Genomic DNA, 15,458 nt, shown 5'->3' with positions numbered 1-15,458 from the left:
ATGGAAGATTTCAATGAGAAGGTTTCGGCCAAAGATTTGATGGAAGTCGAAGAAATGGTGTCCGAATCAACTAGCATCATTCTTTTACTTCGCAAGTTTCTCGAAATTCAGCAACGCAGAGCGGAAGCATATTCCAAACTGAAAAGGTATATTAAATAGTCAGACAGCTCCAGGAATGTGAAGAACAATTTGTTAGTACTATTAGAGAAAATGTTGTTTCAATCAATTGAAAATGTAGAATCTATGTACAAAAATGTACAGTCTTAGCCATGATGTTGATGCTAAATTCCCAGAATTTAACCGTCGGGTGGCGATATCTAAGAAGAATGTTTTCAAGTTTAGATTTAGATAAAGATAGGCATGCAATTCATGTAACATTATGCCTCAGCTTTATTATTAAGAATTTAGTGCTCAAGTATTTTCTTCTCCAAGTGAAATTGGAATTTCATTGACACCTTATCCAATATCTAATATTGCAGGGGTTTTTCTGAGTACGTCACTTCTGGACGAGAACAAACTTACTGACAAATTTGCAATGAAATCATAGTAAAGTTCAACGATTGTTCAAAAAAAGTGACAAATGATCCCAATTTTGCTTTATTTTTCAAACCATTTGTCTTTTTTTTAAGCATTTTTTCCTGCTTTAGTATAGGTCCTTGAGTTGGAGTCACAATTTTGGAGTTCTGACTATTGTCGACTTGATCTAGCACAGCTGCTTAGAGCTGTTCAAGATCAGGAAAAGCAAAAACTACATCTAGTATGTCACAATTATTATCAGATGATTGCTTGTAATCTAGAAGTGCCAGATTTCCAATATTGGTGCATGGAATTAAGGCTCTGATGCTAGACATGCTCTCTGTGTCATGTTGATGATCAAACTAACGTGTGCCTCCCTGTGTTAGATAAGCGAGATATAAAGATAATTGTAGGTGATAGATACTAGATTGTATCTAAGTTTTGATGACCATTCCTCACTGTCAGTTCCATGTACTATATCTGAACAATTTTCCGTCTATGTGACACCTATATGTTTATTCTATTATCATGATGTTATACTATTTCAACATGTTTTTCACAGAGACGAAAAGGCTCTGTACTCCTCTTTAAATGATTGGTTACTTTTTCTGCTGACCCTCTTAGTATCCAACAGGTTATTCGTGTTTTATGGCCTATAGTCATGTTTGTTATATTAGAATTGGGTTCAAGAGAAATGAAATTGAAATTGAAATCATGCTTTCAATGGTTTGGTATACATGAATCCAATTCTTTATAGATTTCAATTCTGTCTAAATACTCAAAATTCAATTCCATCTCCATCATGATAGAATTGTCACAATTCTATGAAATTGTCATAAGTGCCCCACATACATACTCCATCATAATGGCTGAGTTTTTTATTTTTTTATAAGGGCATTTTAGTCTTTATCTATTTTAAATACATATATTTATTAATATTATATTTAGATTCCATCTTCATACCAAACATACATTTATAACTCAATTCTATTTCGATTCTAATTTCAATTCTGATTCCAATTTTAATTCCGATTTCGATTCCATTAAAAACTCTTTCATCATACCAAACGAGGCTTATGTGTCTAGCTGCATTGAATATAGTGATTCAATATTAGAGTCATTATCTTAAAGGTTCTTCTTAACCTGTTATCCACACAAATTCAGGCTTCAAAACAGGCTTGTTAAGAACAGTTATGTTATGCCCCTGGTAACAGTCTTGGGTTTTGCCGTTTTCTTTGGCTTCGATACTTTTGTCCTAGTTCAATTCAAAAAAAAAGCCATTGAGTTTATGTCGGTGTGGCAACCAGTAACATGCTTTGACACCTATGCTTACCCAGGGAAAAAAAAAAGCCATGACTAGACTATCTATGCAGGATAACATTTGATAGAAAAAAATAGCCATGACTAGAAAAAAAAAAACCATTGAGTTTCTGATATAAAGGAATAACATTTGTCAAAATGCTCATACTCCATCCAGTTCTATCTAGTAAGCATATCTATGCAGGATAGAACATGCATTAACCTTTTATTGTCATGCCTTTTTTCATTTGGTAAAAATTGATCCCTTTATCATTGTATTTCTTTGTTTTGAATTCTGGATGATTTTTGGCTTTTCTTGAGTGATTTTGAGATATGCATTCTGATTGGACTGTGTTGTCCCAAAGATCTATATGCGTTTTTATTTTCCTCTTCTTCTCTTTTTTTAAATTATTTCTTTTTGTTATGCTTGGAGTATTTTGGTTACACCAGTAATTTTTCTCTTCTTTTTTTTTTTTTTCAGTTATACTCACAACTCAAATGTACATGTGACGCCTATTTAACTTGCCCTTAAAATTGAAAATATAGGTAGGCTCGATCTTTAAGAGTCTGAGTTCTAAAACCCGATTCCTCATTTTTAGTCTCGTTTCTGAAGCCCGGCCCTTATGTGAAGGGCTCAGGGCCCGGCCCATAAGTTCTTTTTAAATTAAATTAAATTAAAAATTATAAATTAATTAAAATATTTTAAAATTAAAAAAATTAAAATTTTCATAATTTTTTAGAAATTAAACAACACACATTTAGAAGTCTAGTAATACAATTCAAATCTTGGTTAAAAAATAGTTTATTTTTTTATAAATACACAAACATAATAATTATAAAAAAAATAAAAAACATCATAAATTTTGTACCATACACTGATATTTATTAAATTATATTAAATTAATTTTAGAATAAATTAAAATTAATGATAATATAATGCATGTAAGATCAAGTGAGTAAATCATTAGTTTTAAATATGTGTTCCACCAAAAAATAATAATAATAATAATATAACAGAGCTTTAAGAGCTATTCGGGTCTAAGTTCTTTTTTATAGGGCTTGACGGGCCAAGTTCTCAAGTTTGATTATTTTTAAAAAAAATTATTTTTAAAAATCTTTTTTTAAATAGGGTCTCAAAGTCAAGTCCTTTAGGTCTGACTCTTATTCCTGACCTTACTTGCCTTTGCTGACTAGTGCTTTCCTTTAAAGACAGCAACTATTCAGGCGTTAAAGAAAGCTGGTCGCCCATCAGAACTTTTGGCTAGTCACGAGAATTGCAAATTCACAAAGCCCCAGGAGCATGAATGTGTTTGTGTTCATGAGATAACAGAAGCTGCCGGGACCGAGGAGGCTGAAGCAGATGCTGAATATGATAATGCTCTCAAGGAAGCAATCAGAGGCGTCCAGGATGCTATCACCGCCATTAATGAACATATAGAAGAAGTCAAATATGAAATTGCCGGCCTTGAAGCTGAGTGATCCCTCGTTTTGAATTTTGTTTATGGAGGTTGGTTTCTTGCCAATACACACTTTTAAGCATATAATTATTTGCTGGGCGTGAGATAGTTTAAATTAGAGCCAACAATAAGAGTTGGGTCTGAAGGACCGAATTTAAAAGCTCTATTTAAATAAAAGTTTGGATTTTAAAAATAATTTTTTTAAAGTAACTGGACTTAAAGTCCTGACCTTAATAAGCCCTGCAAAAAAAGGCTTGGATCCAAGTGACCCTTCAAGCCTTATTATATTATTATTAATTTTTTTCTTTAGTAGAACATGTGTTTAAAGCCAAAGACCTGTTCATCTGAAACCCTAATTTTACACACATTATATTATTATTAATTTTAATTTATTCTAAAATTGATTTAATATAATTTAATAAATATCAGTGTACAGTATAAAATTTTTGATATTTTTTATTTTTCTATAATTATTATGTTTGTATATTTATAAACAATGAATTATTTTTTAACTAAGATTTGAATTTAATTACTAGACTTCTAAATATATATTGTTTAATTTTTAAAATATTATGAGAATTTTAATTTTTTAATTTTAAAATATTTTAATTAGTTTATAGTTTTTAATTTTATTTTAATTTTTCAAAACAGGGCTTGCGGGTTCAATCCCGAATCTTTCAAATAAAGGCCGAGCCTTAAAAAGGAGCTGAAAAATGGAAAATCTGATTTAAGGATTCAAGCTCTTATGGGCCAGATAATAAGAGCCAAGGGTCAAGTTTGCCCGTTACCTAGGTATAATTTGAATCGGTTGATATAGACATTTATGATCACAGAATTGGGCAGTTTTGCGCCCAATAGGTTTACGTTTGTGCAGCAGTGTAGCCATGAAAATGTAAATAGAGTGAGAGGCACTATAAATGGATTAATAGGTCATAGATGTTGTTTAAACACCATTAGTTTATCTGTTGGTTAAAAAAAAAACAAAACACCATTAGTTTATATTAAAATAGCAATATGTCCATGCAATGCTTGGAATCTATACTCCTTGCTCCATTAACTGAAGGCTTGTGAATAGTTTCTATACAAAGCAGTGTAGGTACATGACGCAGAATGAAGTTCTTGTGCTTAGCAAAACACGTTTGGTAACGTAACATTTGGCACCCGAAAGCTCAAAATGAATACTTTCTAATGTTTGGACATAGCTTTTTGCCCAAAAGGACTTTTTTAGAATCACATTCAAATGGGCCTGAATCGGATTTTGTCAACAAATATTTTTAACTTTTGGGATGTACATTTGGGTAATGCAAGGCAAAGAGTTTTGATTACCCTATTATTTTTATCACATATATTTTTTAAATATTTTTAATATATTATATTTGTATAATAAAAATTATAAATAATAAAAATTGATGTTATTTTTGATAACTTTAAATTCAAAAATACTTTTCATTATATATAATCGAAATAATTTTCAATTTATCAAATTAATTTTTAAAAAATATTTAAACAGAAATTTTATTATAGTAACTAATTTGTATCTAATGAACTTTTAACAAATTAATTTTCCTCCAAATGTGTAATACATCCCCTGCAGCCTCCACATGTAACTGTGCAAAGTGATGATAGTTTTAATATATATTTTTCTTGGGTGGAAAATTGATTAGGTTTTGTATATTTTTTACGTTTTGAGGTTTTTATATTCCATATTATATTATATTCATTTGTTCATACTGAATTTATCAGAAAAATAATTCTTTTAAAATTGTTTAAAAAATAATTTTACTTCCGATTATACTTTTCCTTGTTCTTTGGTTAAAAGTTTGCTTTTCTTTGCCCCCACTACCCCGTCCCCAAAAAAAAGTTTGCTTTCCTCTGGGGTGGGTTTTTTGGCCCAAAAATTTGGCTGTTCATTCAATTCTTTCGGAATGTCATAATTTGGGCTGTGAGAAATTTTCACCGCTTCGACAATCTCCCTGGGCCACTTAACCACCATTTTCATAAGGCTTCTTTCAAATAACTTAATATTTTGTTTGTTATATCTCACATTTATTCAAATGAATAATATTTCACATTTAAAACTATGGTTCTTTTTTATTAGAATAAGACCAACTAAACTAATGAGATTAAGTCTAGCAAATGAAATTAATCTTTTATAATGCGATGAATTAATATTTGAAGTCTCATAAAAAGAGGAGCACATATTTAGTATTTGACTATATCTCAAACAAAATTACTTTCAATTAAAAAAAATAGTGAGATTACAAAAAGGTACTTTAACTATCATTATCACGTTAATTTCTGTGAAGTGTGTTAATTTTAGACCAACATTAGTTAAAAAATTATATTTTAGTGATGAGGGATTAACTCTTTATCACTCTTTATGCCTCATTTGGTAAAGAGATTTTTTTGTGTGAAAATACAAGTGAAAATGGAAATAGAAGTGAGTTTGAAAGTGTGTTTGGTATATCCATCGAAATGTTGAATTTTTTTATTCAATAATTATATTTATGATGTGAAATTACAAATATGTCCTCACCTCCTAAAACCACAACCCTAACTTGTTGCTTACCACCATCGATTGTTATTGCTGGAGGTCACACCCACTTTTGCTGGAAACTGCAAACATTGCTTGAAAATACAGTGAAAGTTAGAGCTTGGAGCCATTATTATCATACACAGTAAAACAAATACGAACACCAAAATTGAAGGACCAAAAATTGGACACTTGAAATTGAGTCCAAAATTGAATCTTGCTTGAATGCTGTCACTCAAATGAAGAAGCAAAGGTCCCAAACTCTCACAATACATCAGAGCTTGAGCCGTGCCTAAATTGTTAGGGATTTTGTTGAAGCCTAAATCAGGAATTTGTTGCAAAATCAAATTTGACCCCCACGTTAGGGATATTGTCGAATACTGCTTTCTTGATACGGGCAATTTAAACCTACTCGCTACTTGCACAGAGACTAGCCATAAATCGAACTTCATGTAAGGAAAGGAAATTAAAGACTACTCCCTCCGGTCTTATTTATAAGTCATTTTTATCAACCTCATCAATACCAATATAATAAAAGTACAAGGAATAAAAGTAAGTAAAATTTCAAACATGCCCCTATATAATAAATCTAAAAAGTAATGTTCTGTTACTTTTTCTCTCTCACGAAGAGTAATTTTAGAAATACCTCTCAAATATTACCTAAAAAGACGCATCGTGACTTATAAATGGGATCAAATATACTTTTTAAAATTGGATTTATAAATGAGACTGGAGGGAGTATAATCGAAGATAGAAGTTGGAGTGGGAATCGAATCAAAAATCAAACAAAATGGCCCATTTGCCATCCCTGTCTGTCAATCAAGAGTCTCTGCCAATTGTTGTTGTCCTCGCCAAAGTCACTGCCATCGCTACCAATCGTCCTTTGTCGCTACAAGTAGAGATGGTGAGGGGCAAAATTGTCAAGCTTGAGGGTGTGATGAAAGTGGAACTGGATTCTATGGAATTGGGTAAAGAAATGGGTTCTATTGTTTTTTATGGAAGTAACTTTCACATGAAAACTACATGCTAGATTTGGGATTTCACTTTACTCTCACTTTTGTTGCTTCATTTCACTGATACCAAACAGCGCATTAAATCTTTATAAGTTTACAAATCAATATTTTTTTTAATAAATCCAGAAATCATGAAAAGGCAGACCGAAATTAGGTCAACGAAACGTCAAACGTGGGTATGGTATTTAAGAAGGTTGTCGGGCGAGGCAGTGCGAAGATGGAAATCACGTGAAGGCGGCAAACACACACACACCCCAAAGCTATGTACGGACTCGTCAAACAAGCGGCTCCAAGCCATGCCTTTCCCTGCTGTATGTGCCTTTCTCACTTCAATTATGCAGCATTTCAAACTTGTAACTTAACCACACCCAACCACATGTTTTTATCTTTTGTCCCTCTCTTTACTTTGTTTCTATACCAAGATCAATATTTATTTATATTTATTTAAAATGCCACGATAATATATTAATTAAAACATGCATATTAGTATAATCAATAATAATTTATATGGTAAGGATTAGTCTTGTAACCTGCGAAAATATAAATTTAAATTGCATCAGAACTCTTCCCTTCATCTTTTTATAAGGTATTTTTAATAGTGGTTTGATATTTTGTACTGTAAGTTTTGAAAAAAAGTTGATTCATTAATGAAATCTCTTTAAAAGTTTCCTTTCATTATTTCATTCATCAAAATGATAAAGGATTTTTTGAAAAATTCATATTTCTTTTTTTTAAAAAAAACTTAAATTGCAATCTAAATTAAATTTATTTTAGTGATATTTTCAATTTTTCTTAAAAAGGTGTCTTGTAAAATGGAGCAAAAGGAACATACTAATGTTTTTGTTCTGAATTATAAGACATTTTAAAAAAATTTAGCATCCTAAAATATAATATACTTTAAAAAGATTAAGATTTCATCAAATAAGTTTGTTTTAATATTACCCTTTATCTCTCTATTTAATTTTCATCTTTATCTCTTTTTGATATATTAAATGAAAGATATCTTTAAAAGCTTATATTTTTATTTTGTAAAAAAAAAAAGACTGTTAAGTGTAGTTAATAAAATTTATTGATATATAAGATTTTATTTAAAAATATCTTATAATTTAATAATAGGGGGTGAGTTTCTCTTATTTTTTTCCCTCCATTAAATACCAAATAAATAAATGGAAGCAAACAAAATAAAAAATTCTGCCACCTCCTATCCTAAAACTCCAGCTAAACACTATCTAAAATTTTTTAAGCATTTTTCAATCATGAAATTTAGTCTAACTCTGATGAAGCTATTGAATACGTCCAACTTATGTACGTTTGTATAAATATACAAAGAAATAATGTAGTTGTGTTTATCATGATCAAATTTATGTGTTCGTTGGCCAAAAAAAAAAAGATCAAATTCATGTGTTGACTGTTGAGTACTGAGTATTCACGTGATTTCATGTTCGTGAATTTGTTTCTTTGTCTGCCTTTAATTAGCGGTAAAACTGATTTCACGTGATAGAATTTTTTAGAAAAAAATGATAGAATTTTTTGTTTTTGAAATATACAAATGAGGATGAGTTTTCGCATGATGTCATAGTTATCATTGAGTTCCTAACAATCTTTTTAACGTTAATTATTTTTGGGCAAAATGACTAAAATATCACAAGTTTAAAATAAAAAACTAATAGCTTTGGTCCTAAAAAGAGTAATTATTAGTGGCTATTTTAGTTTGAATAATAGTTACTTTTTTTATAATAACTATAATGAAACAAGTAATTATAATTTTTTTAAGTGAAAATTTTCTATTCATTGAATTTAAAGTACTGTAAATATTTCAGGACTATTTTAGTTCAAGTAATGATTATTTTTTATAATTATTAAAATGAAAAAAATTAAAATTTTTTCTATATAAATTTTTTATTTACTGAAATCTATATGTTGTAAATATTCATAATTATTTTAATTTAAATAATGACTACTTTCTCCTAACAATGATTAAAACAGAACAAAAAATTACAACACTCAAAGTGAATGAAAAATTTTTACAATGAAAATTGTAAATATTGTTTGTTCTCTTTTAGTCATTTTTTAAGAAAAATAGTTATATCTTTAATTAAATTAGTCGTTGATATTTTTTACCCTGGGCCAAAGTTGTTTTCCTTTTTAATTTTAAACTAAGAGTATTTTAATTATTTTATAAAAATTATTAATATTTAAAAGGTTTCTAAGAATTTAAGATGGATTATAATATTTTGTGAGATTTTATTATTATTTATATATATTTGAGAAGATTTTTCTGTCATTATTTTCGCTTCTATTATACTCCCTCCGGTCTCATTTATAAGCCTCATTTTAAAAGGTGTATTTGGTCCTATTTATAAGTCATGGTATGTCTTTTAAGGTAATATTTGAGAGGTATTTTTAAAATTACACTTCATGAGAGAGAAAAAGTAATAGGACATTACTTTTTAAATTTATTATATAGAGACATATTTAAAATTTTATTTATTTTTATTTTTTATATTTTTATTATATTAATATTGATAAGATTGATAAAAATAATTTATAAATAAAATCGAAGGAGTACAAAACTCATTCTGAGGGATGAGGTTTGCATTCAAATCTCCTGACTAATGTCAGTCAAACATCAAAACCTGCACGGTGGATTCCATTGTCTGGCCGAATTAAAGGAAATGTTGATGCGTCAAAGGGGGTGGAATAATTGAGAGGGGAATATTTATTAATGGAACTCAAAAAGAATACAATTTTTTTCAAATTTTTCAGATTGAACTGGAATAAAGTTGATTGTTAAAAAGAACGTCTTTTTACAAAAGAAAGAAAAAAGATAGTTGATTAAAAATCTTATTAATCATATAACTTTACACATTAACTATATCATAAAATTTATTAATTATTTAATTTTTACTTATTAATTAATTCCTGTCAAGCATTATATGTAATTCTATTTGATTAACAAGTAAATATGTAGTTTACAATTTAAGATAATAATTTTACAAGTAATGAATTTATTACAAGTTTGATATTAAATAAGATATCAAGTGTTATTTAACAAGTAATAATGGATAATTAACTAATGCTTTTGAAGAATTAATAAATAAAATTATATAATTAATAAATAATTTAATTACTTTTCATATTAATGGATTAAACAAGTCTTGTCACTGTTTTAACAAACCATGTTATGAAATTAACAATTATTGTTACAAAATTAACAAGTAATGTGGTTAAGTGTAGAGAGTCACATGTTAACAAGTAAAACTAAATAATAAACGAGTAATGTTATATAATTAATAAATAAAGTCATATAATTAATAAGTTTTTTGATTAGCTGTCTTTTATTTTTCTTTTGTAAAAAGATATTTCAATCTTTTCAACTGACAACTTTATTTCAATTTAGTCCAAAAAATCTATAACAAATTTTTATATTTTTTAGGACCACTAATAAATATTTTTATTCTGTGATCTTCAATCGAAAGTCTCCCTAACAAAAAGCTGGAAAAAGAAAGGAAAATTATATTATAGGATTTCAACCAAAATATAATTGATAGACCATTTTGAAATGATTACATTATGTTCGTCTGCATTTTGTATTCGTTTTTCTTTTCTCCCTTTTCAAACCTGCGGTGAATTTTGAATTCTGGTAGTTGGTCCTTTTTAATAATTAAAATTTTTAAAGTCCTCTAGAATAAATATTATTCATACCTGGTTCTTCTTGTAATTTTCCCAAGTACCAATTGGCTACAATATTTGGACAAAGACCGGAGTATGGATTAAACATTTTAGGAGACCATGTTCCTTTGGAGGATCTCTGTTTAAATATGAAAAGGGAAAATCACCCTTTTCATAAAACATAAAAAAATCGTGAAATCAAGATTGTGCTAAACTTTAGAAATAATTTTTTAATTATGAGATATTTATTCGAATATTTGTCTCAAGTGACGTGATGTTTTAGAATAGGACATCAAATTTTCAGAAACATTTTATTGCAATATTTGATATTTGCTAAATTATTCTTTCAAGAGCTAAAATATTCGAATATTTAAAGAAAGCAAGTGAAGAAATTTGAAGATCTGTTTCAGTCTTGTAGACTGGGAGAAATAGTTCTACGATATATTTTCAATGGTCTTCAATTATTTTTCAGAAATCTGCAGCGTATTTTTAATTTTTTCACTTATTTTTCTCAACTCTTCAAATATTTTACCTATTATTTAAATAATTTATTAAATATTCAAACATTTTCTAAATTATTATCTTTTGGATGAAAAATTTCTAAATTATTTGAATGCGAGGTAAAATATTCCTTTAAAACGTAATGCCTATTCTGAAAAATTATATAATCTGAGAAAAATATCTTAACAAATATCTCGCATTTATTTATAATTTTCCCCCAGAACCTAGACACAACTTCGAGCTCACTTTCTTTTCATATCTGGATGATTCAATATTCTCACATTTAAATATAATTCTAAGAACTATGGTCCCCCAAAATGTTTAATTCATGCACGGTTCCTTTTAATACCCAGATAATAGTCATGTGGCCCTTATCAGTTATCGACAATTTTCTTAAATTATATTCCAGTGAATGCGCTGTCTTGGTCCCAACTTGCTAGCTATTTGCCTATATCTGTGGCCTCTCCACAGTCCATCTGCGTCGTTTCTTTTGGAACTACACATATAATTATCCCATGTCTCCTTGATCAATCTAATCATTACAACGTGTGTGTGCGCGTGCGTGCGTGCGTGTGTGTGTGAGAGTGTGAGAGAGGGAGAGAGAGGGATTTGAGAAATATAACAACAACAAATCCTTTTTTTTTTTTCCAACGGAACAGCACCAAATCTTAAATTGATCTCTTTGAACTTTCCTCCAAAATTATATATTTTTATGTGAAATTTATTGAATTAAAGTCATTGAAAGTTTGATCTAACGATGGTAAAGAAAAAAAAAGAGAAAAATGAAGGGTAAGGAAAAAGGATATGCCCCTAGTCCATGTGTATAATACCTAGAATTTTCGGGGAAAGAAAACAAAATTGATATGTTTTATTAATTATTTATCAAATCCAGCCATCCAACTTAAATCATATCAAATCCATCAAAGAATTCCATTAACCTGGGAGGACTGTGTAGAACAAAGGTATGATCATCATTAAACATAAAAGCTTGGTCAAAGTGATCTTTTTCCGTAGATGGCCAACAATGTTGTGCTTCTTCAACATTTGTCATAGAATTATTGTTGCTCATGCGGCTTCCTTGACCTTGTATCTCAGCTTCTTTGCCTTTATGGTTGAGAGCAAGAGGAATCACAGGCATAGAATCTAGAGATGTGTGAACATTTCGAGCCTCTTCTAATTGTGAAGCACTAGATTTTGAAGATTCTTTATGTTTCATGGGTCTTTTGGTTTGCTTAGTAATTCCAAGTTTCTTGCACAAATGAGTGTTCCAATGATTCTTTACTTGATTGTCTGTTCTTCCAGGCACCCTTCCAGCTATTAGAGACCACCTGTATGGTTAACAAAAATGATAATGATTATATATAACATTTGCATTCTCCCTTTCTAATAATCATATTTTTAAATCACCTGCATTCCTTCTTCTTTTTTTCGCCTTGAAACTGCATATGATATATTGTCATCCTTTATCTTGCTATTTTTGTTTTTACAGCTAAATTATATAATTGCAATTACAACATATCTACATTCACCTGCCTATCTAATCTTGGTTGCTTTCCTTTAGGAAAATCAATGCGTAGTACTCATTTGAATGGATTGAAACTTAAGCATGATGTTTTTAAAAAAAGAAATCAATGATTTGATACATGAAATTTACTTGAAGTCTCAAACCTTCCAAGTATACTTTAACTTTTGAAGTGTATACTTAGTTGAAGTTGTGGCAGAGAAGTCCAATTATTGGTAGCTTTTTGTCTGCTTAGATACATCAGAATAGTAAAACTACTACGACAAGCGCTTTTTGACATACGTTTAAATAATTTTCCTGTTGGAGAAATATTGTATAAACACACACACACACACACACACACACAAAGCAAGAAAGTCAAGTTTGAGAGCTTCATTCAGTCAGAACATAATCTAACTTTTTATATTTCTGAGGCTCTTGGTAGTACGGAGAATACAAGATCCAAGATGCTTCAAACGTATCCTTGCTGCAGATTTATTTTTTGTTCGCCTTAGTAGTTAGGGGAAAAAACAGAGAGAAAGGAAAAAATGTAGAGGATGGAATTGAACCTCTTTTTTTTTCTCTTAAAAAAAGAATGATAAAAAAGGCATAGACGCGAGGTGTTTGTGGTTCATCATTCAAGTGAGTCTCATCCACTTAAATATACCGTCATCTAAGTAAATATCATATATTTTATGTTTATATTTTTCTTTTTTAAAAAATTGATGGGTTAAAGGGAAATTTGACCTATAAACAAGCCACTAATATTAAAAAATAAATTGTTAAAGGGCTTTGGCTTATAAATTATCAATCCTAGAATATCTAAGATGTTAAACTCATTTTTCGTGTAATGCTAATATTTAACTTTTGAAAATGATACAATATAATTTATGTTAATAAAAATTACATTTGATCATTACTTGACCAAAAAATAATATAAAAAAATAAAAAAATTATAGAAAAAAACACAAATTATGGAGAATAACTCAAAAATTATGAACAATAATTTAAAAAAATCACAGAAAAATATAAAGAAAATAATTTTTGAGATCTTTTTCTGTCATTTGGTCAACTATTGGTCATGGACTTATAGCTTAGTTGTCAAATGGCTATTTAATCCAAAAATAAAAGAAATTACTAGTAATTCCTAGAAAGATAAGGACGGAAAGTTCAGTATTTATAAAATTGACATCAAATTAAACACTTTAATTTGAAATTTAATATCTGCATCCCAAAGCATTATAAGTATAACTGTTTATATAAAAAAACGGTAGTTAAAACCTTAAAAATATTAATGATAATTAATTAAAAATATTGATGATAATTAATTCATAAACAAAACAACGCTGCTCTTTACTAAAATTAAAGTACATTCAATATCAGTTTTACGCTAAATTTTAAGTGAGGAGTCGTTTTACGTTCATTTCCCCAGCTGCGGTCCATTTACACTAATTTGCCCATTTGCTTCTTGTTTTGATCTGAACAGAAAACCTTTTCAGAACATCTTGGACCATTTTAGGCTGTCTTTTATTGACGCACCGTTAATTTCACTGTCTCTGAAAAAATATGCTTTTAAATCCAAAACATGTGTTCAAGCTTCGAACGTATCTGTTCTTTATCAGATTAATGAATATATTAAAGAGAGCTAGCGCTAAAGCCTAAAAGTCAACTTGCTTTCTCATAAGCAACTTAATATGTGAAAAGGAAATATATATATATATATATATATTCCATGCGTTAATTTAATTTGATGTAATTAAACAACCATTAATCTTCTATCATACTGACATGATGCAAAAAAATCAAGTATCCAAGTGTCATGTTACCTTGAAAACACACACAACGGAGATTTTGTTATATATTATATAAAAGTAACTGAAAAATATATAATGTAATGAAGTCTAAAAGAAGAAGTAGTAGCGAAGTGAAGTGAACCTGTTTCCAAGAAGATTATGGAGTCGAATGATGAGGTCGTCTTCTTCCTCTGTAAAACTGCCATGTTTGACGTTTGGACTGAGATAGTTGAGCCATCTTAACCTGCAGCTCTTCCCACTCCTCATCAAACCTATCATCATCATCATCATCATCATTTAACTCACGTCCTCAATTCACACACATTTATAATTGTGATGCTCAAATATGTATTTCCAGAATCAAATAATATATATAATACCAGTGACTTTGGAAATGCGGTTCCAGTGCTTTCTTCCATGAACTCCAATGTATTCCATCAAAACCCTGTCTTCTTCCTCCGTCCACAGTCCTTTCTTGTACTCGTTCCCTTCTCCTCCTTTCATCGTTTTCATTTCTGAAACTCAGAGATATAGAGAGAGTTAGAGAGTTCCGAATCTGAAACTGAGCTTCTTCCACTGTTTGAGAGAGGGTTTCAGTGTTTGGGTAATTTGGGATGCTATTGGGTTATATATATCCTGAAGCGGGGTTAATTTGTGTAGTAAAATATCTTTTTTTTCCGTCGTAAATTTTTGAAAAAATTTAACGCGCTGATTACTATAATTACTGCTCTATCTCCCTTTTTCACTGCTGGAACATGACATGCAAGAGCCCCGCTGGCTTTTCAGCCTAATAAATATAAAAACATGTACTTTTCAGCCTTATATATTCATTGATGTTTACACATCATGCGCACCAAAATATTTTTATTTGCATTTATTATTAATAACCTAATTTCTCAAAGGAAGATCTCTTTAGTCACAAGGAAGAAACTTATCAATATATTTCATCTGTCTTTATTATAAGGCATGTTGATAGAAGAAATGATCATTCTTATTTATAGCTTGATGATGTATTAGTTAATTTTTTTAATATCACTTCTATTTAAAAATATTAATTATAGGGAAGAATAGAATGCAAATTTAAAATTTTTTATTTAACTACAAGTAAAATCTTAAATTTATTTCATTTTTAAATAAAATTAATGATTTAATCATATTTTCTCAGTTTTAATG

At 29.2% G+C, this 15,458-nt stretch overlaps 1 protein-coding gene and 1 pseudogene across 1 annotated transcript; one reads left to right on the top strand and one right to left on the bottom strand.

Annotated features, from left to right (window-relative positions):
* On the top strand, nucleotides 1–3,294 carry LOC129297460 (uncharacterized; annotated as a pseudogene).
* Nucleotides 3,295–11,835: 8,541 nt separating this feature from the next.
* Nucleotides 11,836–14,868, bottom strand: LOC129297463 (transcription factor WER-like). Its single transcript, XM_054935800.1, has 3 exons — nucleotides 14,666–14,868; nucleotides 14,428–14,557; nucleotides 11,836–12,319 (listed from the first exon to the last, which is right to left on the bottom strand). The coding sequence occupies exons 1-3, from the start codon at nucleotides 14,796–14,798 to the stop codon at nucleotides 11,893–11,895; spliced, it is 690 nt and encodes a 229-aa protein (XP_054791775.1). The 5' UTR covers nucleotides 14,799–14,868; the 3' UTR covers nucleotides 11,836–11,892.
* Between the last annotated feature and the right edge of the window lie 590 nt (nucleotides 14,869–15,458).

Source organism: Prosopis cineraria, unplaced genomic scaffold, assembly GCF_029017545.1.
Source record: "Prosopis cineraria cultivar Desert tree isolate PC_DT_omini unplaced genomic scaffold, ASM2901754v1 PC532, whole genome shotgun sequence".
NCBI lineage: Eukaryota > Viridiplantae > Streptophyta > Magnoliopsida > Fabales > Fabaceae > Prosopis > Prosopis cineraria.
The sequence above is the reverse complement of the archived record's forward strand: the minus strand, read 5'-3'. Positions and strand labels throughout refer to the sequence as shown.

Excerpts from the sequence above, each read along its gene's own strand:
- LOC129297463 (XM_054935800.1), bottom strand. The coding sequence starts at position 14,798 with ATGAAAACGATGAAAGGAGGAGAAGGGAACGAGTACAAGAAAGGACTG. Across the intron at positions 14,558-14,665 it reads CCGCATTTCCAAAGTCACTG|GTTTGATGAGGAGTGGGAAG; the intron begins GTATTATATATA and ends TGATGATGATAG. Across the intron at positions 12,320-14,427 it reads CATAATCTTCTTGGAAACAG|GTGGTCTCTAATAGCTGGAA; the intron begins GTTCACTTCACT and ends TTAACCATACAG.